General features: G+C 38.4%; 1 protein-coding gene across 2 annotated transcripts in view; it reads right to left on the bottom strand.

The window, feature by feature from the left end:
- PDE3A (phosphodiesterase 3A) overlaps positions 1-26,334 on the bottom strand; it is a 320,223-nt gene that overhangs the window by 34,680 nt on the left and 259,209 nt on the right. The window contains exons 3-6 of one of the 2 annotated variants that reach the window (XM_021690608.1): positions 24,733-24,990; positions 22,476-22,630; positions 16,574-16,689; positions 2,072-2,291 (exon numbers count right to left, since the gene is read on the bottom strand). In XM_021690608.1, coding sequence (XP_021546283.1) covers positions 2,072-2,291; positions 16,574-16,689; positions 22,476-22,630; positions 24,733-24,990 — 749 coding nt within the window. The remainder of the gene's footprint in view (positions 1-2,071; positions 2,292-16,573; positions 16,690-22,475; positions 22,631-24,732; positions 24,991-26,334) is intronic. The other variant, XM_044914914.1, reaches the window with a different exon arrangement.

Below are 26,334 nucleotides of genomic sequence, written 5' to 3' on the forward strand. Positions count from 1 at the left end.
ATTGCAAGATAATACTTAAAAGGAACACTTAAATTAGTAGTTCAAATATACTACCTCTTATGCCAAAAAAACAGCTTGTTGCATAGACATTACAGAAGCCAGAAGACTGGGACTCAACGCCAAACCCTTCGAGTTCAGCAGGGGAAACCACAATAATTAGTCGTGTGTTTCTGGAGCTCTCTGTGCCTACATGGGTGGCTGCCTTGAAGGCAATAATAGAACGTGGTTTGAATTACAGATTTATAAAGCCCAAACAAATAAAAGACACACTACAGGATTTATAAACATTACTGAACAAGTAGGCAGTGAAATTCTCTTATTTTTCTCCAAAATCTCTTTTATAAAAATCCCATTACATTCTTCCTTCTAAGAGTACAAAAAATAGACTGTGTGGAGGAAAGCTGTGGGAGTGGTAGAGCTTTTCGGAACATCTCTGCTTTCTTTAGGCGACTTATTTCCCACAAGTTTGGAGCCCACGGTGGGAGAGTCTCCCTAGAAATGCTGGAAGCCGATGTGCTTGATGTCGATTACTCCACTGAGCTTCATCTTGGCTTGGGATGCATACCACAAAAACATGTTTCCTAAGGATGTTCCACCACACACTTGCTCCATGGGCAATTACTGTGTGTTAACCTAAAAAAATTGGTTTTGTGGTCAGATAAATTCAGAAAATGCTACCTGAGACAAAAATCTAGAGGTTTTCTTTTGCAGGACTTCTCAGAGCTTTTAATAAAGTGATGTGTGTTATGAATCACTGATCTCAGATCATGCTTTTTGTGTGTGGGGGAGGGGAAAGATGGGATTAATATTCCACAGAAATTATTTTATTAAAACAGTCCTCATAGAGAGGGTAACAGGATAACTTTGGGATGGTAAAATAACTTTTTAGTCTGGCCCGGACAAATAAACTAACAAAAATGATTTTCCCTTTTAAAGTATTTGTAAAGAGAAAACAAGTAAAAATAAAGATTAGAAAAAGAAAGAGCGTTCATTTAGAGTTTATGACTAAGTGATTTGAAGATGGTATCTGTGAAGCTTAAAACGGAATATAATAATCAAATCTAGCTCTGTGAACTGGTGCTGTATGTAACTCATTTACTCAAACGGTTATCCTCATTAACCTTAGCCAAGAGACAGAATTTTGTTCAAGGCACTCTCATGACTACACTTAGGGTAAAAATACTTAACTCTTCTAGTTAAAAGAATACTGTAATGCTTTAAAATCAACTCTTCAAGATGAAGCTATTACTAGAGAACAACAATATGGTAATCAGTTAAGAGGAGGGATTTCCTTCTTCGTGACAATGTTGGCAAAATAACTACTCCTGCGATGCGACGCCTTTTTTTCTTATCCTCTGTGAAAAGACATCACTTCCTATTTCTAATTCTATTTAGAAGTGATAGACCAGTACACTGGTCTGGGAGAAGCAGGCTCCCCGCTGAGCAGGGAGCCCGATGTGGGGCTCGATCCCAGGACCCCGGGATCATGACCTGAGCCAGAGGCAGATGCTTAACCATCTGAGCCACCCAGGCACCCCTAAGATTTTTAAGTAATCTCTACACCCAACATGGGGCTTGAACTCACAACCCCGAGATCAAGAGTTGCATGCTCTTCTGACTGAGCCAGCCAGGCGCCCCTATTTGCACATTTTTAAAGTGGGGATTGCAAACTTAAAATATCCTTAAAATGGATATAAAATCCTCCCTGAAGAGCAAGTAAAATATATTCCAACAGAATATGTTAAATTACTTGATATGATTTTTAATTATATGCTTTATGCATTCTCCATTAGTAAGCAGAGGACATACACAACTACGTGTTTTTCTATCATCTCCAAAGGTTAGCTTTATGGGCTCTATGGACTCTAAGCTTTTTATTAACAGGAAACCATGGAAAAAGCAAGTTTCTACTCAAGACAAATCATATTATCCTATACTTACTTTCCTGTCAACTTCTTTGGCAAACCTACCTGTACAGAGCTGTGCGGACTGGTGGTGAGTGTTCCTAAGAGGAACACTAATCATAGTTTTCGGACGGGTTAAATACCAGTTAACAATGTAAAATCCTTACCTGCTACATATAACAGGTGGAGGGAGGGTCTGAGGAGACAGGTCAGGGGCACTCTGAGTATAAGTTAATGCCCTGTGAGAACCTAGGCCTTGTCTGGCAGTCGTGTTGGCAGATTCTGGAAACCGCACTGCAGAAATTTTGCTGACTGGGCTGTTGGCAGGAGTCCCTTGGGGGGGTGAGGAACAGGGCGATGAAAGAGGTGAAATTTTAGCTAGGGCACCTAGAAAGAAAAAGAGTTTTTAAATCACTAAGTCAAATTTTTTTTCAAAATCAAGATTGTAACTCTTAAACTTCACCTTGGACCCCCATTTACTCCATCAGGACCACATGAGTACTCAGGCTGGGTGGGGAGCTGACCCTCTCTGCCCCCATCTGGAGACAAGGTGTACAGTGGGGGGTGTCTCCACGGCATGAAAGGCGAAGGATGAATCATCATAAAAAAATCAGTGGCAACGTTGGCAAATCCAGTTGAAGCCTTGGTGTCCTGGAGTAACTTCAGGACAGAAGGCTATTATTTTCTCCTCCCATTTTTGTTTCTTCTTGTCATTCTGACATAATGATAATAATTAAAATTTCCTCGTGTGCTTGCCTTCTCCTAGGTTGTGAAATTTTTAGCAGTCACAGGATCTGCTATTGTTTTAAACATTAACTTATCTTAGCCAAGTTTGGCAGGTATCCAATAATTAAAATATATAAAGAAGATAGATTTTTGAGAGGCAATTACCTTGAGTAACCATCAACATTCTCGGTGGAACTACCTTATTTGTGTGAAACAGGGCTCTGAGCAGAGTCATTTCTGAAGAAAACATTTAAAAATGGAAGACAATCCGCTTCAGATTAAACAATAGGGCTCAAGCCTAAATTTTAAGTGTTGGTATCTGTGCCAAACCGTGTTTACTCTTGATTGTGAAAATTTTACAGAAAACTGGCTTAGATTTCAAAGTGCTGATACTCGAGTACAAGGACGAGATCTTTTGAAGTTCCGCTCTCCCAAACACAGAGAAGGCAGCCCGCACTTAAAACTGAAGAGCGCTCTATCTTCTGAACAGCCATTGCTTACTGGTTTTCAGCATTGTAGGGCCCAACAAACTACTGTAAGGCAAATGAAATGAAATCATTCATTGTTTTCTATTTCTCACCACTTGGGGGGAAAATGCATAGCCGGCAGCTCTCCCATCATCAGATAATATGTGTGGGGAACTGGCAGCTGGCTGAGTTTGCTTCCAACCTCCAGTTCTCTCAGAAGTTTTATTTGTTACACCCAGAGATTTTCTGGTCCACTGAAAGGAATATTAAGCTTGCTGAAGGGCTTTTGTAATTTTTACGTTTCTTGCTGGCACCGTTCTTTCTTTTGTTTTGTTGTACCAGATGAGAAATCCTGCTCTTCCTTTGATAAGTCTGGAGGTTGGCAGCCCTCCTATTCCTTTGCTCAATATTTGTATTGTTGATTCCCGATGGAAAGATCAATCCCTTGCCTTCATCCGTAAATGAAACTACTCAGATGCAGAGAGGTAAAGAACCTTCCCAGGGTCACAGTGCTAATAAGTAGGAGAATATGGAGTGAGCCCAGCTGTTCTTAATGAAAGTGGTTTTAGCCCATACTGCTCTCAGACACTGTCCAAGGAGGAAGAAAAATCTATCATCTGCTAGGCAGCATTCGCATTGCACTTTATAATGGCACAACTAATGGTTTTCATTTTGATTTCTATTTCTATTGAAAAGATTTAGCTGTTTTACCAAAGATACTGACAAACCTGCACTTGTACATAATGTCCTAAACCAAAAAAAACCAAAAAAACAAAAAACAACTCAAAAAACAAAACAAAAACAACCCCCACTAAATTCTTAACTCAGCGTTTCCCAAAGAACCTATCATTGTGCGCAACAAAGTGGGTTACAGGCGCCCTGTGAAGTACTAATGGTTATAATTTTTTTTGAATATTTTATTTGGAAGCTTCAGAATACATTCAATTTTTAATATTATCTCTAATATTTTATAATTAGATTTCATTGTAATTTTACAAAAGGAAGGAAATAAAATTTTCATCAAGTTCTAAATCCCTTCCCATTTCTCCACTGCCCCGTAACATTATTGTATTCACACATATTATTTTACAAATAACACATCAGGCTCTGATGGAAAAAGGTAGGAAAGGGCTAGTCTAATACAGACTATTTGTTAGATTATGGCCAATTGGGTCTTCAGATAATCTTAGGAAAGCAGTGTCAACATTAAGGAATGGGCTGAGGGTGCAACGTTGTATAAAGAAAGTTATCTGACAGAGTAATGATCTCTTTGTTCAACAAATATTGATTGTGTGCCCCCTTCCAGAGACTAAGGATACTATGGTGACAATAACACATTCCCTGCTGTCATGGAGCTTCCATTCTCTTGGAGGAGTTAGAAACTTAAAAAAGTGGTGGAAGAGGAGGAAAAGGAAGGAAAAAGAGAAAGGAGGAGAAGGAAGGATAAAAAGAAAAGATACACAATGGACTATTACTCAGCCACCAGAAAGGATTAATACCTACCATTTGCATCCACATGGATGGAACTGGAAGGTATTATGCTAAGTGAAATAAGTCAATCAGAGAAAGACAATCATCATATGGTTTCACTCATATGAGGAATATAAGAAACAGCACAGAGGATCATAGGGGAAGGGAGGGAAAACTGAATGGGAAGAAATCAGAGAGGGAGCCGAACCATGAGAGACTCTGGACTCCAGGAAACAAACTGAGGGTTGTGGAAGGGGAGGTGGGTGGGGGGATGGGGTAGCTGGGTGATGGGCATTAAAGAGGGCACGTGATGTGATGAGCACTGTGTGTTATACACAACTGATGAATTACTGAACTCTACATCTGAAACTAATGATGTACTACTACGATATGTTGGCTAATTGAATTTAAATAAAAAAAAGAAAAGAAAAGAAACCCAGGTATTTATAAGTGTCTAAAGAAAAATACTGTAGAGAATATAGAACAGAGAACAGAAATGCTCTAGGGGTAAAATTTGAACAGAGGCTTGGTGAAATAAGACATTTAGACAAGTACTGGGGGAAGCATGTTCCAGAAAGAAGGACCCACCTGGAGGGTGTCAGAGGGTTAATCGGGAGGTCAGTGTGGGTGCAGTTTAGCGAAAGGGAAAGAGGGGCAGGGAACGTGGCCAGAGAAGCTGCTGGACAAGGCTGTAGAGGGCTGAGAGGCCAAGGCAAGACCTTTAATTGTTGTTTATTTTGAAAAAGAGACTTCTGATAGGCATTGCTTCAGGCAATTCTTTAATTATTTTGATAGTTAATTGTGAATTTTTGAAAGTCTTCTACTTTTTTTTTTTTAATAGATCAAAGCCTATGGGAACAGTCTCTATATCTGTCTTAACACAACACATTTTCTAAAGGCAATTTATGAGAGAAGTGATTTTTTCGTTGCTAATTCTTCGTAGCTGCCAGCTGATAGTCTCAGAGAAATGCAATTCACTCTTAAATATGAATTTAAAAATCCCCTCAATGATTAGAGTTCTTGGAACTCATGGATTAACTAAATTTAAACAAATAGCAGGCCTTAAGACTCCAAACTTACTGCCTGGGATGAAATTTAAAATAAACCTTGTAACAGAGGAAAAGCACTTTGCTTCTGTAGTACTGTTAGTCTACATACTTTGAACACTTTTAACAAGCATGAGTCTTGGCAACAACTATGAAAAGAGGAATATTTGCTCTCAGTCACCAAGATGGCAACATAGGATGTGCCCAACTTAGCTTTCCCTCATAAGAGCAACGAACAACTACTCAAGAACAAGACACCACTGAGAGAGTCCTGGAACATGGGGGTGAGGCTGAAGCATGCCCCTGCACCACAGAGACCAAGACAGACTGCATTAGAAGGGTAAGAGAAGAGACCACAAGTTGACCACACTGCCGCACCCCCAGCCAGCACAACACTGCGTGGAGAAGTCTCCCCTGAGCCTCTGAGGATACCCAAGAGGATAACCAGCATCCCCCCCCAAAAAATTGTGGGTTGCTTTGTAGGAGTCCCTATTCTGATCTACACCATGGGGATTACAGGGGCATCTGTGAGGTTCCACCACTGGGAATCTGACTGTGATGGATAAAGGGATAGGGGTTTGCAACAACCAGGACATAGATCTTGGCAGACCAAGTTCATACCTGCAGTGCCCAAATAGTAATCTCAACCAGCAGCGCTGCTCATCTGCAGAACCAAGTTGGAGGCACACACTGATCAGTGAACTTGGTGGGTACAGATCTGTCTGATTCAGATTCTTAAGCAAGGAGTTTTGTCAGCCCTATAGCCCAGTATGCTCATACCCAGGCAAGGAGGTAAATCATAGCCTCACCCACTGTGGAGAGTGTCTCTCAGGTCCATCTGACCAAAAGGATTGGTGACAATTCCCAGAAGCTGTGAGGTCCAGCGGTCCTTGAGCCAAGAAGGGGGAGGGCAGCGTGGAACACCCAGAACAAAGCCAGTATAGGGTGTGGAGTGTCCCCATCCTATGTACCGGCAGGGGGATTAATTCAGAGCTAAGGCTGAGGGTAGCTCCTAGCCCCTGTCTACCTGAGAACCTGTTTGGGAAACAGAAAGTAGCTGGAGTGACCCCTCCCCCTCCTGCCCAGCAGGGAGCTGAGACATAGCCCCACCCACAGCAGAGTGTCTTTTAGCCCCAGCTGACCAACTCCTGGAAGCTGTGTGGTCTAGCAGCACTAGAACTGAAAGATGGGCAGGTGATGGCTTTCAGAACAAAGGCCTGTTTGGTAAAGGAGCTTGGGGTGTGGGTCAGCTTAAGTTAAGACAACAAACAACCAGCTTTGTTGGCTTTAGAGCTGCTTCTCCTGCTGTGCCCAGGCAGGGAATCTAACTTGTAGCCCCACTCATTACCGATACAACCTATAGCCTGTCTGACCAGGGAACCTAACCAGAGCACCTGGGAAGCTTCATAACCCATCAATAGCCTTATGTACAATGGCACTTGAACAGAGAGCACAGCCTGTGGGTTCTCCCATCTTCAGAGCAAAACTGATGGCCTCATGGAACTAGAGAATTCAATGCACAATCCAGCCTGATTCAGGTCCCCACACAACAAGCTGCACAGCTCTTGGGTCCCTGCCAGGGCAGGGAAACTGATTCATAACCGTGCTATTACTGAATACAGTACCAGTCCTGACCATCTGGTAAGCCTGACCAGAGAATCAAGGCACTGCAGAGCCCAACCTACAGTTTCAGGTGGGTAGGGAACCAAGCCAGCAGCCCCGTCCAACTGTTCTTAGCCAGTGGCACACCCCCTGACTCCCAACCTTAGAGCTTGAACATTTGCCTCACCCAAAAATAGACGCAAGGGTAGGCCCTACCTGCCTAAGGACATTATCCGGAGGCACGCCTAGAAACAAACTGAGCTGACTGGTGAAGAACTGTCTCCGCAAAGTCTGGAAAAGAAACCTGATCACTCAAATGCGTAGATACCAACATAAGATATCAAAGATCACAAAAAATCAGGTGAATATGACACCACTAACAGGAACAACACATCTACAGAACGACCAGAAAGCAATGAACAAAATGGCAATAGTAAGTCCCTATCCTATCTATATCAATAAATGCTTTAAATGTAAACAGATTAAAATCTCCAATTAAAAGACACAGAATGGCTGAATGGATAAAAAAAGAAGATCCAACAACATGTTGTCTTAAAGAGACTCACTTTAGCCTTAAAGACGCAATAGACTGAAAGGGAAGAAAAAAGACATTTCAAGGAAATGTTAACCCAAAAAAACAGGAGTAGCAATACTTATATCAGACAAAATAGACTTTAACTAAAAACGGTAAAAAGAACAAAAAATATCTATAATGAGAAAAGGGTCACTGCAGCAAGAAGATATAACAATTATAAATATTTATGCACTCAACATTGGAGCACCTAAATACATAAAGCAAAAACTAACAGAGCTATAAGAAGAAATAAAATGTAATACAGTAATAGCTGGGGACTTTAATACCCCACTGTCCACAATAGATAGATCAACCAGAGAGAGAATCAATAAGGAAACAGCAAATCTGCACAACTACTATAGAACAAATGGACCCAACAGACATATATAGAATACTCCACCCAACAATAGCAGAATACACATTCATCTCAAGCACACATAGAACATTTTCTAGGATAGACCATGTTAGGCCACAAAACAAGTCTTGGCAAATTCAAAAAGATTGAAATCATACCAAGTATCTTCTCTGACCACAATAATACAAACCTAGAAATCAGTAACAAGAGGAAGACTGGAAAATTCACAAACACAGGGAGATTAAACAATAGCTTCCTGAACAATCAATGGATCAAAGAAAAAAATGAAAAAGAAAAAAAAAAAGTTTAAGACAAATGGAAACACAACATAACAGAAATTGTGGGCTACAGCAAATGCAGTCCTGATGGGGAAGTTCATAGCACAAATGCCTACCTTAAGAAAGATCCCAAATAAAAAATTAAATCTACATCTTAGGAACTAAAGAACAAACTGAACTCAAAGTTAGCAAAATGTAGGAAATAATATAGAGCAGAAACAAATCAAGTAGAGAAAAGGAAAACCATAGAAAAGATTAATCAAACTAAGAGGTGGTTCTCTGAAAAGTTACATGGGTTTTGGTAATGATTTGTTGAATAGGACACGTAAAGCACAAGCAATACAATCAAAACATAAATAAGTGGGGCTACAAACTAAAAAGCTTCTGCACAACAAAAGAAACTATCAATAAAGTGAAAAGACAAACTATGGAATGGGAAAAAATACTTGCAAACCATATATCTGATAAGAGGTCATATCCAAAGTATATGAAGAACTCATATAACTCATTAGCAAACAAACAACCCAGATAAATGGACAAAGTATCTGAATAAACATTTTACCAAAGGAGATATATGAAAGGTCAATGGGTACATGAAAAGATGCTCAGCATCAGTAGTCATCAGGGAAATGCAAATTCAAACCCCGATGAGGTATCACCCATGCCTGTTTAGAATGGCCACCATCAAAAAGACAAAAAATAAATGCTGGCATAAATGTGGAGAAAAAGGAACTCTTGTGCACTGTTGATGAGAATGTAAACTGGTGCTGCACTTTGGAAAACAGTATGGAGGATCCTTTAAAAATTAAAAATAGAACTACCATAATATCCAGCAATTCTATTTCCAGAAATATATCTGAAGGAAATGAAAACACTAACTCAAAAAAGAAAAAACTGTGCCCACATGTTCGCTGTAGTATTATTTACAAAAGCCAAGACACAACCTAAGTGTCCGTCAATGGATGAATGGATAAATAAGTTGTTTTATATAAATACACATAGTTGTTGTATATATATACACACACATACGTATAATTAAATATCATTCAGCCATAAAAAAGTAAGGAAATCCTATGCTAATGTGGTAAATGCTAAGTGAAGTAAGTAAGAGAAAGACAAACACTGTTGTGTTCTCACTTACATGTGGAAGCTTTAAAACAAAAACAAAAACACCAAACTCACAGAAAAAGAGATCAGACTGTGGTTACCAGAGGCAGGGGGTGGGGGAAAGGGGAATTAGAGGAAAGGAATCAAAAGGCACAAACTTTCAGTTATAAGATAAATAACTATTAGGGATGTAATGTACAACATGAAGACTACAGCTAACACTGTTGTATGGTATACAGGAAAGTCATTAAGAGTGTAAACTGTATGAGTTCTAATCACAAGAAGAACATTTTTTCTTTCTCTTGTCTTTCTTTTCTTATTATATCTATAATGAGAAGATGGATGTTGTTTTAACCTATGGTGGTAATAATTTCACAATATATGTAAATCAAACCATCTTGCTGTATGCCTTAAACTTATACAGTGATGTATGTCAATTATTTCTCAATAAAACTGGGGGTAAAAGCAGGGATATTTTTATACTGTAGGTGAGAAGATAAAGGTCTAAGCATATAAATTCCTTTTTTCCCAAACCAAACTACTGTTTCATCCAGTGTATATTATCTTGAAGTTTTTAAAACAGAGAGCATTAGGAATGCTACAGAAAATGGGTACATATTTATGTTGTTAGTCTTCCAGTAGAAAGAGAGATGTTAAGTGCTGAAAATAACCATATACGCTATTTCTAGACAGGATACACTACAAATAAAATGATCTCAGATGCAGGAAGAGGATATTCCAAGGAAACGGGAGAAATACCCTTTTTGCAAGTCTTCAAGAACAGGTTATATTCTAGGTTGTTTTAAATGTAATCATGTATAAAGTTAGAAGGATTAACTTTATGAGCTTTGGAGTCTCATCCAATTTCATGCTGCACATTCACACATTTACACACGCACACACGTGGTGGGGGAGGATTCAAATAAATATGTATTCTCTCAATTTTATTTATCACTTCGTATTTTAGTAATTTTAAGAGACTCTAGGAAAAAGACATAGCTTATAAAATATAAATTTCTGAATGACTCAAACTACCCTAATGTAAAAATACTTAAAATCAAAGCATTTTAGAAATAAAAAAATTTAAAATGTAACTTGAAAATTCTAAAATACCAACTCCTTTGAATAATTCAGTCTTTAATTCCTTGCTTCTGAGAGCATGAGAAAATGTGTCAAGACACTAGGAACTATGGACAATTAAAGGGAGATGATAAACAATACTGGAGGAAAATTATTTAATTGAATCCATCTGTTTTGTTCTGTAAAACTCTCTCAGTTTAATTTTAATTGAACAAGAAAGGAACCAGCATGTCTAATAAATGCATGTTTCTTTTCTATGTCCTCAGTAAAATGGACAGCCCTAATATTTTTCCAAAACAGAAAATGTATCGACTGTATGGAGAATGCAAAAAGAAACACAAAACACCCCCATACACACACACAGTGCCATAATTAAAGTTCTCTCTCATTTCAAATTCTCTGTAGGAAACACTCAGTTTAACTTGCAGGTGTAGAGAGATCTGTAATCACTCTAAGAGGATTATAAGAATCTTATAAAAATTAAAAGAATCTGGGAAGGGTCTACTGCAAATGCAGTAAGTATAAACTGGAGGAGTTTTAAAAAGCAGAATGACAAAGGCAGCTCTGCATTGTCAGTGGCTCATAATAAAAAGGCAAGATTAAAAATGTAAATTATATTTATTTATTTATTATTATTTTTTAAAGATTTTATTTATTTATTTGGGACAGAGAGAATGAGAGAGAGAGAGCACATGAGAGGGGGGAGGGTCAGAGGGAGAAGCAGGCTCCCTCCCGAGCAGGGAGCCCGATGCGGGACTCGATCCAGGGACTCCAGGATCATGACCTGAGCCGAAGGCAGTCGCTTAACCAACTGAGCCACCCAGGCGCCCGAAAAAATGTAAATTATATTTAAATATCCTGTTTTTACACTTTAATCAAAGGACTCCTATGTGATTTTACCCATTTATTTCATATTCACAATTGCATAATAATTGGGTGTGTTTCAACTATTTAAATTAATGCTGATTGAGCTAGAGGATACACTGTTTCACTTGCCTTGTGCAAAGAACAGATTTCATGAGTCCCCTCTGGAAACAGGCCATTTACCTGTGTAAATGTGTACCTGTGTTTATTCTCTATGCTTGCATCCCCCTAACCTCTTTTGCCCATGGCTTCTTACTTTCCTCCAGCTCCCTTCACACTTTATTTAGGTTCCGCTTCCTTATACTCTTTGCCACAGAAAGAGGCTTTCCTTGGCTCCCTTCCACATCATAGACATCACAGTCAACCACATCAAACACAGCACACCTACTTAGCCCAAACAGCACCAACATGCCATCACTGCAGGAAAAACAAAGGATTCAAAACAGCAGAGCCCATCGGATCAGGAAGAACTGTAACAGAATTTCAGCTCTGATTCTTGATGGGCTTTCTTCCCTTTTGGCAGACTTTCAGGGATTTGATTAGTTGAATTCAGCATGCATACGATATAGGTTATTTTATAAACGTTTAGCTCTGCTGTGACAGCAGTCTAAATATGTCACAATGCAAAATCCCCTCCCAAGTAATCACGATGGGGATACCTTATGTACTTAATGAGTGAGGCTCTCACCATGCCTGTTCTAATTTCTATCATCTGCCTTTGGGGTATGTTACACAGACATTTTTTTTTTTTTCTTTTACAGTTCGTTCCTTCTTGGCTACAGTTGTATGAATTGAAGAGTAGGACACAGAAAAATGAGGCTGTTCTTCATGCCCATTCCATTATTTGCCCCGTTATTTCCAGGGAATGCACTAACTATAATTTTCAGGTCCTTTTTTTTAATTGACATGGCATGTTACTTTCAGGTGTACAATGATTCAATATTTGTACACCGATTTTAGTGTATGTGCTGCCAAAACCAGCACAATTTTCAGCTTCTTGACTTTACCATGTTGGTTATTTTATTTTATTTATTTTTTTTGTAAAGATTTTATTTATTTATTTGAGACAGAATGAGATAGAGAGCACATGAGAGGGGGGAGGGTCAGAGGGAGAAGCAGGCTCCCTGCCAAGCAGGGAGCCCGATGCGGGACTCGATCCAGGGACTCCAGGATCATGACCTGAGCCGAAGGCAGTCGCTTAACCAACTGAGCCACCCAGGCGCCCTATGTTGGTTATTTTAATAATTTTAATTTTCTTACCTAAATGAAGGAACTGAGAGACACAAAACCAAATCCTTCCATTATCATGTACTTGGTCAAGGACAGGACCAAAAAAATCCTAATTTTAAATTACTTCAGTTTGTTGTCCTCAATATTTTCTAGTATAAAATCATTAGAACAAAAGAAAGGATTCAGGACTAATTGTGTGAGCTTGGACAACTTACTTTCTATGCCTCAGTTCCCACAAGAACATAGAACATTGAAATTCATATTTCATCCCTTGAGTTACATATTATGTTTGATATTTTAATTCTTTCCTTAAAAATTAAAAAGAAAAAAATACCAGGGCACCTGTGTGGCTCAGTCAGTTAAGCGTCCAACTGTTTCTTTCGGCTCAGGTCATCATCTCAGAGTCATGAGATTGAGCCCCACATTGGGGTCGGCCACACTGGGCATGGAGCCTGCTTAAGATTCTCTCCCTCTCTCTCTGCCCCTCCCCTGCTCACGCTCTCTCTCTCTCTCTAAAAAAAAAAAAAAAAAAAGAAAATTTTTAAAAATTAAAAAAATTTAGAAGTAAAAAATAAAAATACCTACAAATCTAGAAATGTTATGATTTCTGCCTATAATATTTGTTTGATAAACTCACGGTTTTCAAATTTATTTACTATTTTTATTAGGTCTCAGACCTCTTCTCTGCTACTACTTTTCTTTCTTGAATACATCCATCATAAACTCCTTCAGTTAAGATTTGGCAGGTGGTAAAGTTTTGACTTTCTGAAAATGTCTTAGTTCATTCCTATATTGCTGTGAGAAAGATGTGCAAGATGCACAATTTCAGGCTATTACGTTCTCTCAGAACTTTGAAGAAAGTGATTCTACTGTGTTCTGATGCCCTTTATATTAGACAGTTCTGCTCTCAGACTGACCTGTGTTCTCTGAAATTTCCTTTTTCTTTGGCTGACTGTAAGATTTTTTTTTTTTTTAATTTGGTGTTGTGTAGTTTTGCTATTTTGTGTCTATGTGTAAATTTTTTTTTTCCTTTACTCTGCTTCTCCTCAGTTTATATCCCCTATCCTCTACTAAAACTATGATTATATTATATTGGATCTTTCTTATATTTTTAAAAAATCTTTTACATCTTCCTGTTTCTCATCTATGCCACATTCTGGGTAATTTCTTCACATTCTCTGCTCCCCAGTTTACTATTTCTCCCTCCAGGAGTCCATTATTCCATTTAACCTATAGTATTTCCTTGATTACATTTCCAAAAGTTATATTTAGCTGCTCTGCAATTACGTCTTCTCTCATTGCTGTTACTTTTTATGACATATTTTTCTTTAAATATTTGTATATTTTAGAATTAAAGTATGTAAATATTTTAGCATTTAAATATCTCAACCATTTTAGAGATCTGTAAAGTTGCTTTTGTTTGTTGTTTGTTTCTATCTCATGGTGTTTAGTGATCTTGGTTGTAAGCTGCCATTTGTTTGAAGTCTCATGGCCCTTAAATGGTGGTGCTTTCCATCTTGATGGAGTCCCAGATGAGTCTCCGTATTACTGAGGTAATCTGCATTTGCCCTTAGGGCCACCCAGTTTAAGTATTTGCCCACATTGTCCTGTTCTTGGCCCTGACTGAAACCACAATCCTATTTCTCAGGTCATTAATAACTTCTAAGTTATAAGGCTTAATGAACATTACCAAAGAGCAGAGAGGACCAGATAAGTCTTTGGAAAACCAAATTATTTTTAATGGTGACTGTCAGTGATGCAATCCTGACAGTACCATACTTTCTGGAGGAAGATTTAAGCTAAGTTAGCACTTAAATGATTCCAAGAAAGAGTCACCAACATAAAGTAGATGATCAAAGGGGAAAGAAAGTACTAAATTTTCTAGAGGTAAGAAACAACAGAAGAGTTGTACTTCCTCTAAAATGAAAAGTTTATATTTCAAGGTGGTGTCCTGAAATATTAGTGGAATGAACGTGAGTACCATTTCTCTAACCCTCATAGACTCGTCGCCATTTTGAGGACTTCTGCTTCTGGCTATGATGTGGTAGTTTATAATAAATCCATGCTTCTTCAAGAAGAAGAAAAGTTGACTTAAAAAAAAAGCTTTCAAGGCAAAACAATTCAGAGGGACTAGGTTCCCAGAGAGAGCAGAAATAAGATACCCCCAAAAGGGTGAGCCAAAGTCCTATGAACTGTTCTTCCCTTCACAGTATTATTTACTGACCATTATTAGCATGGAGCAAAAGGCTAAGAATCTAGGCAGAAGGATGCAGCTATTAGGGAAGCAAGTCAGCAGAAATTTTAGCAATGTCACGAGGCTAATGACACGAAAACTGGAGTTTGGGACTGCCGCCATGGTAGCCAGAACATGAATATCTAACAGCCCAGTGAGAAGGGGGTGGTTTTTCCCTGGAGCCATTTGGAAAATTCTTAAGCTGTATAAAGGCAGATGATTAAGAACATAAGCAGGAAGCTACTGAAAATCTCATTAGAGTTTTCTACAGTGCTCAGAGGTAAAAACTTCGAGTCAGAACATTCCAAGAAGAAGAGGTCATAATAAATACCCCAGACTCTCAAGTGAGATTCTAGGAGGGGGCAATCTGGCAACAGAATCAGACAAAAACTATATTCCAGTTTTTTTTTTTTTAAAGATTTTATTTATTTGACAGAGAGAGATACAGCGAGAGAGGGAACACAAGCAGGGGGAGTGGGAGAGGGAGAAGCAGGCTTCCCGTGGAGCGGGGAGCCCGATGTGGGGCTCGATCCCAGGACCCTGGGATCATGACCTGAGCCGAAGGCAGACGCTTAACGACTGAGCCACCCAGGCGCCCCAAACTATATTCCAGTTTTGAGTCAGCACAGATTCTGATTAAATGAAGTATTCTTTATCTAAATCATTCACTTTCCTACCTGAAATTTTACTGCTCTTAATTTTGATATCAGTATTTAGATATTGATCTAAATCTATCAAAGAAATCTATATAAATCTAGAAAGATCCCAGATATCATCCCAGATGGGAGAAATCACATCAAATTTCATTTTGTAGCAAACTTTAAGGCAAGGAAAACCTCCTGCCCACTGTAATGGTGGGTCTTTTGGTTGTTGACCTGTGGGCTTTTCCAAAGGGCTCTCAAAGATCCTGAACTGTATTTTCTCCAAATTTAAATACCTCTTCCTTTCAGTATATATATATATATATATATATATACATATATATATATATATATATATACACTGAAGGCTTGGAATCATTTAAGTGCTAACTTCGCTTAAATCTTCCTCCAGAAAGTATGATACTGTTAGGACTGCATCATTGACAGTCACCATTAAAAATAATTTGGTTTTCCAAAGACTTATCTGGTCCTCTCTGCTCTTTGGTAATGTTCATTAAGCCTTATATGTGTGTGTGTATATATACACACACATATATATATGAGGGGGTGAGGGGCATAAAGAGTTGCTTTGAAAAAACTAGTAAATTAGAGTAAATGAAGCATTCCCTTGAACTCCTGAAAGATAATTTTAACAAACACTAAAAATAAAACTGAAATTTGGGAAGTACATCATTAGCTTTTACATTATAAGATGATGCTTCCAGAGGTTATCGTAAATGGTGACACTGATTTCCTACTCATCCAGTAAGTTTAAGACAGGGTATCTAGCATAGCAAACTTGAAAGAATCTATATCATCACATAAAGTGGAAATTTAAGGAACTAATTAGTTATTGAGGCTTTTTCTTCTTAGAACAGTCAAACTAAACACATCCAAGTATGGATCCTCAGAATCTTGTTTCACCACTTAAGATTTAGTTTATTCCATGACTACACACTCAGTGAGTATGAACTCTTTTCCCAACATATTACTAACCTGGTCGATTTGGCTTTTTTGAGTTTACATGGTTAGCTGCAGAAACAGCATAGGATGAAGTGAAGGATCTGCTTTTGGTGAGGGTCATCATCACTGGGTTATTCCAAGAATCAGGACTAACAGCACTATAAAGACAGAGCATAAAGAAAAATGAAGAAATTATTCATCAGTTATTGGGATAGATCTTGCCAGAATGCAATCACCATTTCCATAATCAGTTTGCCAATCTGAGTCACGGTCCAGGTTCAGTGACAGGACCACTTTACTTCCAAATGAAAGAATAAGTTATCTGAGCTCAGTTTCTGCTGCAGGGAGACAAGTTAGGCCTCAAACATACTGGGTTGATAAAAGAGGAAAGAACTTTCCTATTTATCCAGTTAGTAGGAACCAGACAATTCTTACTGTATTACTGTAATCATGTTCCTCATAGATCTTCTAAACCTTGATAAATGTATTAGTTAAGATGCAGGGGAACCTACATTAGTTATGAATGTCATGATGCTCCCTTTATGCTCTTTACTATTTATTATTCTTGTTGTATCTAAGTTAAAAAATTAAGTGCTTATGAAATATTCAAAGACAATATTCTTTGCAGTATTTTCTTATGAAGGAAGGGTTAGCAATAGGCTTTTAGCCTACAATTTCTTTTACTGGCAATACCCTGGAAAGAAAGGGATGATGAGCCAAATCCCCTTGTAGATATGCTATTGATGGACCCTGCTGATAAACACACTGATACTATTTACTGGGAGAAAGGTAACGGACAGTGAGTCTTCATCTAGAAAGTGCTTTTATCAGGATATCCTTGGTTATTATTGTAAATAAATCTGGAATTAATGGATCTATGGAAGGTTGGGGAGGAGAACGTTACACACCCATGTAATTAATAGGATATAAATTTTGAAGGTGTTCCGCACCAAAATTTATCTGCAGGCACTGCTCTAAACCTTATGTTAAATCTAAAACAGAATCTACTGAAATTTGAGAGAGAAAAGAATCCAGGAAGCTGTGTTGACAATCTTGGAATCCTCCATGGGAAAAATGCTTGGTCTGTGTTTTGCTAACATCTGTGTGCTACCAAACATTAATAAACTTGGTACTGGGTAAAATCTACAATTTGCGTGAGTATAGTTTGACAATGTGACATTCCGCCAATTTTATACCAGCACTATAAGCAGGATGTACCTGGTCTGTCTGCGCGGCTTATTGTAAATAAACCTGAATTGATGGAATTATGGAGTCATGAATGGTGAATATTTGTCATGTAAGATGTATAATCAATAGAATAATTTAAAGATGTTCCATAACCAAAATGGCTTCCTCTGCTCAAGCAACATTATGCATGCGTTGCTTAAAATTCTGCATGTTAAATATAAACTAGAACATGTGCTAATGTGGAATAGAAGGACTTTTTTAGGGTGCTGCACTGTTTCATACCTCTTGAAGGGAAGAATGCGGAGCATGTGCTTTGCTATAGCCCATATCCTCTGACTATTAGTAAATTTAGGAATGAATCAGATCTATAACTTGTGTTGAGTTCAATTTAACACTCTGACAAATATGTTACCTCATCTCTTCTCATTTTCCTTTTCATATTTTTCAACTGTTGACTCAGGCATTTAAAAACTTCATCTTTTCTCCTAATTCTACTAACAGTTTATAAAATAAATAATAAAATAAATATAAATAATAAAAAAGACATTTGAAATACAGAATGAACTCCAGCAATTACCAGTGAAGAAAAGCACACTAAATAATATTGGTTTCATATTCTTCTTGAAATCTCATTCTAGCCATTTATTTCAAAAATGCCTAGAACTTGGAAACAATGAAATCAAATAAAACTTGGAACCTGGATAGATAACTACACTAACTGCTTCCTTACAGCGCTGTTCCCTTTCAACTTCTTTTGCTGGACTGAATGACTTACAAGATTTACTGTGAAAAAATTTTCTGCAGTATACATGTGACCTAGGAGTTTTAATTTCTTAGTACATAATACAGTGAGTAGGTTATTACTTTTCTATGTAGACTTTTAAAAGAAAAGACCTTAATATTAACTGCATTTTATTATAGTTATGTATTTATTAATATCACAAAAAGTTCTATTATGAAGGCTAGCCTGAAAAATGCCTATTCCTTTTTTAATACAAACATTTAAAATATGTTAATTTTGAAAAGTTTTATAAAGTAGAGTACCTTTAATAGATGGGAAATTATATATTCCTTCTTCATATAATATTAATTTATTAGAATACACATTAATAAAACAGTAACTCAATATATTTATGTATATGTAGATAGATAGATGTGTGTATATGTATTTGCATTATAATTTCCTGGCATTTTAGAATATATTGCTTTCTGTGATCCTTACGACAATTTTCAGCTTTGTATTGACCCTTACCTTCTTGATTCCTGTTTAGATCTCATGAATATGTATGCAATAATTTGGGTATTGGAGATCAAAGTAGCTTAGGGAAACCTTTACTTAGTCACTTCATTCTGAAAAAGGGAAAATTTTCTACATGTCTCCTGTGGAAGATCTCAATCCCCTTCCACAAAAGTAGATTTGATAATCTTAGTTCTACTCGTAACAACTTCATCCTAGGTCTGAAAAGTCTTACCAGATCCTGAGGTTTTTTGTTGTTGTTGTTTGTTTTTAAACCAAGTTTACAGCCTCCTTTCTGCCTACCATACAGAGGCAGGGGACAGTTCCAAGGCTGAGCTGGAATGACTAGAGTATGATTTATTTCAGACTTTTTGATTTATCTCAAGCCTATTTTTTCTGAAGTACCTACTGGTATGCTTCTACCTAATGTTTCTACCTCCCCACTGTGCCACAGTTCCCTTCTCCTAAGGATTCCTTGCAGTGGGTACCTAGGCTCAGACAAGGACCTGCTCCTCAGGACACGCATCTCTGGGTGGCAGGGCCAAGGTCCTTCTGTTCTTCAGTCCAATGTCTTTCCTATGCAGCTGTAGTTAAAACTACCCAGGAGTCAATCAGCCAGCTAAATAGCAAAGGGCATGTAAGCTGAGGGCTGCTCCTAATTTTCACTCCCCTCTCTTGTTCTTTTGATCACTGCAGTCCTCAAAGTCCTCAAGAGAAAGACACACAGGAAGAAAGGAAGAAACAAAAGGGCTGATGGGAAAAAAACTACAAGGGCTAAACCTCAAATCAGTTTTGAAATCAATCAGTAGTGTTACCAATCGGTCTCCTAAGTGGAGGTTTTAACTTTGGTTTACACTCAGGGCTGGAGGTGATCTGTGGCTATCTTTCCACTGTTTTCTCCTGTGACAAAGAAGGAGTCAACCAAAACCAGTTGTATTTAATGGTGGTACCATTGCCACTTATATATGGTTTCCCCTCCAGTTCTTCAGAATGAATTTCATTTCTTCATAATGGTGAAAATTTGTATCATTTTCAGATTTTATAAACAGGACATTTATAGGACAGTGAAATAAGGAATTAAATTAGACAGGGGAAAAACGTATCCTCAGGCAAGACAGCTGTAAGTATTTCTTGGACAAAGAAAATGCGTGGGATTGGACGCTCTTCCTTATCTATTTTGAAAATATTTGATTATGAGCATTTATTTCATCAAGCAGGATGACAGGATCCCTGGGAGTTAAGCTCATAAAAGTTCTTGAAACCTTCTTCGTGATAATTTCAATTACAGTCCCTAATGTCATTTAACTAAGAAGAAAAAAGTACGAGAAATGAGATTTGACCAGAAGTAACAAACGATTACAGAAAGAAAGGAGACGTTTATGCACAAATGGATTTTTGGCAGAGTCATTGTATGTTAAGGAAATCACAGAGCATTAACTATTCTATGACAGAAATCTTGACAAGGTGTGTTGGTAAAATAGCCTCTCTAAAGATATATGCTGAGAACAAAATTCATTTTCTTAAGGAACAAATATTTAACGAGGATCCACTATCACTTATCAGTATTTGCTGCTGTAGACACTGATAGCGGTCAATATTTTCAGAGGAAAATATCACTAATGACCTATAATTTCGACCTTCAGGAAATGTCCACGAAACAGATTAGGTAACCTTCTCCTGTGGTGGCGTTTGACATTTTACAAAAGCCCAGGTAATCAGATGGAGTGAAAGTACACTGATATGTGAAAGAAAGAATCATTTGAGTTTGCTTCTGATTCTACAGGTTCATTAGATTATCCAAGTTAATATGGAAGAAACCAGTTACATGTATTTTTAAATGGCAAAGCAAGAAAAGTTAGCGATCATTAAACTCATGATTTGAAATGTTTCCATTTCTCTGCCAGTCTCAAAATGGTGCTTTATTTATATTCAAGCCCAAGATCAGGAGAAAATTACTTCTAATATTGCCATCATGGAGTTCAACAAAGATGTGGTTATTTTTCAGTCATTAGGTCATTTAATAAAGCTGATGCAAATATTTCAAAAACCTGAAATCATATGGGAAATGTTCTCAAAATTATTGAATTCATATAAAGCATGCTATTTTTATTCTAACTAGAAAAGGACAAACACAATGGTGTTTCCTCCAAAATTCTTTCTAGATCTTGGGGCACCTGGGTGGCTCAGTTGTTAAGTGTCTGCCTTCGGCTCAGGTCATGATCCCAGGGTCCTGGGACCGAGCCCCACATCGGGGTCCCTGCTCCATGGGAAGCCTGCTTCTCCCTCTCCCTCTCCCTGCTGCTTGTGTTCCCTCTCTCGCTGTGTCTCCGTCAAATAAATAAATAAAATCTTTTTCTAAAAAGTTGTCCTCTAGGGGCTCCTGGGTGGCTCAGTCATTAAGCTTCTGCCTTCGGCTCAGGTCATGATCCCAGGGTTCTGGGATCGAGCCCCGTATAGGGCTCCCTGCTCAGCGGGAAGCCTGCTTCTCCCTCTCCTACTCCCCACTGCTTGTGTTCCCTCTCTCATTGTATCTCTGTCAAATAAATAAATAAAATCTTTAAAAAAAAAATTCTTTCTAGATCTTAACGCTGTCTTTCCTTTAGCTTTGGTAATTCTGACTTTTAAATCACGCTGTAAAATTGTAATTAATATGCTAAATAAAGTTTGTTCTATTTTTAAATTAAGATATAATTGACATATTAGTTTTCAGGTGTACAATATAGTGATTCGATATTTGCATATATTATGAGATAATCAACAAAATAAGTCTAGTAGCATCCATCACCACACAGTTACAAAAATATTTTTCTGGTGATGAGGACTTTTAAGATTACTCTCAGCAACTTCCAAATGTGCGATGCAGCATTATTAACTATAGTCACCATGCTGTATGTTATATCCCTGTGACAATTATTTAAAGCTGAAAGTTTGTACCTTTTGACCCCCTTTACCCATTTGGCACACCCCACCCCACCCCCAGCTCCTCTTTCTGGCAACCACCAATTTGTGCTCTAAATAAACTTCAGATTACCAAATGTTTGAACATATCCAGATGCTCTTAGGATGACGATCTACTTTTTGATCTGATCTTTCACCTTTCATATAATGTAGGAGAACTGATCTGGTGGGCTGGGGGGAATCTAAAAACAATTTGCAGATGTCAGGTTGGATGCCTTTGATTTCAGAATCTCAATATCAATCACAGTCTAGATAAAATCTAGCTCACCACTACTCTGGGCTTGCTCACCTCTTCCCATCCTCTCACCCTGGCAGGCATCACCCCAAGTCACTGTTTCCATTTATATTTAAGACCAAGCAACACAATTTAAGCCTAATTATCTGATGTTAATCCATAGAGTGCTTTGCATTTAAAGCATATACCTTCTTCATTTTCAAAGCTGGCCTCCAACCAAACATAACTGGTTGGGCCACTTTTCCTCTGTAATTTATAATTCCTTTTGGTAAGTAACTTCTCTAAGAGATGTGAAACCAACAGGAGCATAGCCTAACCTTGATGAAGATGCTTCATGCAGTTTGATGCTAGCGCTCCGGTCCCTCCGTACTGGGGCAGGCTCCAAAGTGGGTAGGCCTGTGGCTGAGGTGGTGGTTGTCCAAGTTGATGAAACCCGTCTCAACAAACCAGGAGGCAAACTCCTTCTCAGGCGCTAGGAAGGAGGAGTGTTGATTTTATCACCAAGCATATTTTTGATCACTCATTATAAAATAAAATGGAAGAAAGTGGGTTTTTAATTGGAAGTGAATTTATTAAACCATATTGGCTGAATATTACCTGTCTGAAAAGTGGGTGCTCAGGAGTTCAATAAAAGAATATTATAAAATTAACATTCGGGGATCTTCATTTACATGATGATTGTAATATGGAATTATAGGAATGAAAGTCACTTACCTTTGGGAGAACCTTTGGGAAAACTTAAAACTTTATCAGTTCAATGGGATATACACGCTTATCCATGTATTATATTAGTTATTATGAGCAAAAGTTTTCCCTCAAAGTCATCTGTTTGGGGCATGGATTGATTTTTATCATCTTGCAAAACAGTCTCCACACCAAAGTGTTTATTAATATAATTTTAATTTCTTGATTTACAAAAGGCAGGAGCTGAATCTAAGAGTGTAACTCACAAAATGCACCACTTTTCTTGTGGCTAGCAAGACTTAGACATCAGGCATAAGGGTAATATCATCAGTACCAACTCTTCTTAACAGAAGAGTCTGCTGGTTGACCTGCAACCCTCTCATTACTATTTCTTCTCCTATGATATCCCAAACAGGATATGTGGCATCAATGTTAGAGAGGCAAGATTCTGAGCTTACCAGGATGAACACCAGCACTCTAAAGAGGGTCTTCACCTTAAAAATTAAAGTGAAGGTATTCTTCTGATACAACTACAGCAATATGGTTATAATAAGTAGAAGCTCAACCCATTTTTATTGGTGGCTAGCTATTCCTAGTAGACCAATCATGTAGACATTCTTTTCAAAGATGCATATTCAGATCTTTAAGAAATACAGGAAACTAGTATCTGAGCTATTCTTGAACCTCAAGGTGCCATATACTTCTCAAAAGCTTTTGTTATCTTCAGGAGGCCAGGATGCATCTTTGAAAGTAATTCAATAGTAAGAGAAAACATCAAGCACTGTAAATACCAGGACTGATGCCTGAAAATCTCACTAACTTCATGTCTATTTTGAGGCTGAATGGAACCAGTTAATCTCTCTCCATTCCTTGACTGTCACATCATGCTTAGCCATACCTTTCTCAGAGACTAAGATGTTCAAAAAGAATCATGTAAATACCTAATTGACAAAGTTGTGTGAAATACACATTCCTCAGATAAGAGACTCACAACAGCTAATTCATGGGTGTTACTGACTTGAGAGGACAGATGCCTGTTTACCAAACAGATAACCGTGCAGGATGTGCTGGAGAGGACTTAAATTCTGATTTGTTTTCAGTCTTTAAAACAACCCGTTTTCAATTAATGCAAGGTCTAAGCTGGGTATAGGATCCCATTTCCTACAGCTTACATTTGTAAAACTCTTATATCTTACACATAAAAAGAAGGAATTTACAAATCACTAAGGCCATCTTTTATTTTAAGCAATCCAAAATCAATTAAAACTGTTTGAGTTCAAAACTTCTTGGATTTGGGAAAGCCAGGAGGGCACTGTGAATGATATCACACAAAGAAACCACGAGCAGCGGATCTCTGGATTTCAGAGGGCAAGGGATTTTATTTTTTTTTTATTTTTATTTTTTAAAGATTTTATTTATTTATTTGAGACAGAGAGAATGAGAGAGACAGAGAGCACATGAGAGGGGGAAGGGTCAGAGGGAGAAGCAGGCTCCCTGCTCGGCAGGATGCGGGACTCGATCCCGGGACTCCAGGATCATGACCCGAGGAGGGCAAGGGATTTTAAAAAGAACCCACACTAGAATGGGAGCAGGGACTTTTGCCTGCCCCCCGCCCCTCACTGCTAAATCTCTATCCCACAAAACAGAGCCTGACATATAGACATAAAAACTTCTTCAAAGTCGGAATTAAAAAAAGGTAAAACTTTCATTTACAGAAAGCTATGTTTAAGTCTTTATGTTTAAATTCTTATTACTTTGATCACCATGATCAACACATCTTCACTGAGTCACTGACATGACTCTGCATCTGGTTTTGAGGGTAACAAGAAACAGACCTAGAAGGCGAAAGAAAAGATTTAACCTTTGCAGGGATAGGTCATTAATACCTACCTTGGGAATAGCCAGCTTGTCTTTTTCAGAGCTTTCCTCAGAATCAGAACAGGTGTAATTTTCACTGAAGGAAACAACAGGATTCATGCGGGGCTTGTGAATAGCCTGGAAGGTGAGCTGGGTGTTGAGCAGGTTGCTCACTGCCCTCAAGGATGTGCACACGTTGGGGGGCAGTGAAGGGTCTGCCAGGAGGTCGGTAATGAGGCCATGAGCCTCACCCATCACGGCAATATCCACAGTAATACTGGTTCCTGAGGACTGAGACACCAAACAGAGGAACAAGTGAGAAAAGGCCTGAAGCTGAGGCACACACACTAAAATGGGGCTCCTTCCAAAAAATGGGCTGATTGACTCTTTCAGGTTGTAGTAAAGGAACATTCAAATCACATTTCTGTTTCAAATTTTGCCAAAATTTGCCATGGCTTTTGCCATTTTTGTGTTCCTGGAATGTTTTTTGATGTTAGAACTTGGAGAGGGGTAGGACATATTTGAAGAAATTCAAAAGATAAACACTAGTTTTTGGAAGTCAAGAAGTTGGGGCACCTGGGCAGCTCAGTCAGTTAAGCCTCTGACTCTTGGTTATCAGCTCAGGTCGTGTTCTCAGGGTTGGGAGATGGAGCCCTGCATTTGGCTCCTCACTCAGTGGGGAGCCTGCTTGAGATTTTCCCTCTCCCTCTGCCCCCACTTGTGCTCTCTCTCTCTCTCTAAAATAAATAAATCTTAAAAAAAAAAAAAAGGCAAGAAGTTTCAGAGAATTGGAAAAAACTTTCTATTAGCCACTCCTTATGAAGAGCTCAACATTTTAATGCATATTATTTAGAAATTTGATTCTAAAAGTTTAACATTAATATACTGTAAACTTTTAATTTTAGTAATGTTTTAATGTTTAGTAATTTTTAGTAAAATTTTAAAGTAATTTAAGTCTTTTAAGCCTGGTATATTGTAGTTATTTTTTTTTTAAGATTTTATTTATTCACCTGAAAGAGAGAGAGAGAGCACACGAGGGGGAGGGGCAGAGAGAGCGGGAGAAGCAGACTCCCCGCTGAGCAAGAGCCCAACTTGGGGTCAGTCCCAGGACCCTGGGATCATGACCTGAGCCGAAGGCAGATGCTTAACCGACTGAGCCACCCAGGCACCCCTATGGTAGTTACTCTAATATTAGAGATAGGCCCAAAAAGCCTTTGACTTTTGATCAGATTCACATGTTATCCCTCTTCTCGTGGTTGGTAAGAATAGCAATTTTAGTTCTGGTATTCTGTGGCACATCTGTCATATTTTCTAAACTGCCTATCAGACTGACAGTCATTACTCTCTATTTGCTGAAGAAAGGAAAAGCACAAAAAACAGAGGACAGGATTGCTCCCCACTCGGCTGCTCAGGCCAGAATGCCGGCAGGAAGGCATGAGAGCAAGGGAGAGTATGGGCAGTCAAGGCCAAGAGGGTAGAAGAAGAAGCTTCAAGACGGCATATAGAAGACCATTAATGCTGGAACGCTGCCACAGTATGAGGCACGAGGAATCCACATAACTCCATAACTGCAGTTAGCGATCAGGGTGCAGATGCCGGAACTAGGCTACTTACGTCTAAATCCTGTCTTCTAAC

This window comes from Neomonachus schauinslandi, chromosome 5, assembly GCF_002201575.2.
Source record: "Neomonachus schauinslandi chromosome 5, ASM220157v2, whole genome shotgun sequence".
Lineage (NCBI taxonomy): Eukaryota > Metazoa > Chordata > Mammalia > Carnivora > Phocidae > Neomonachus > Neomonachus schauinslandi.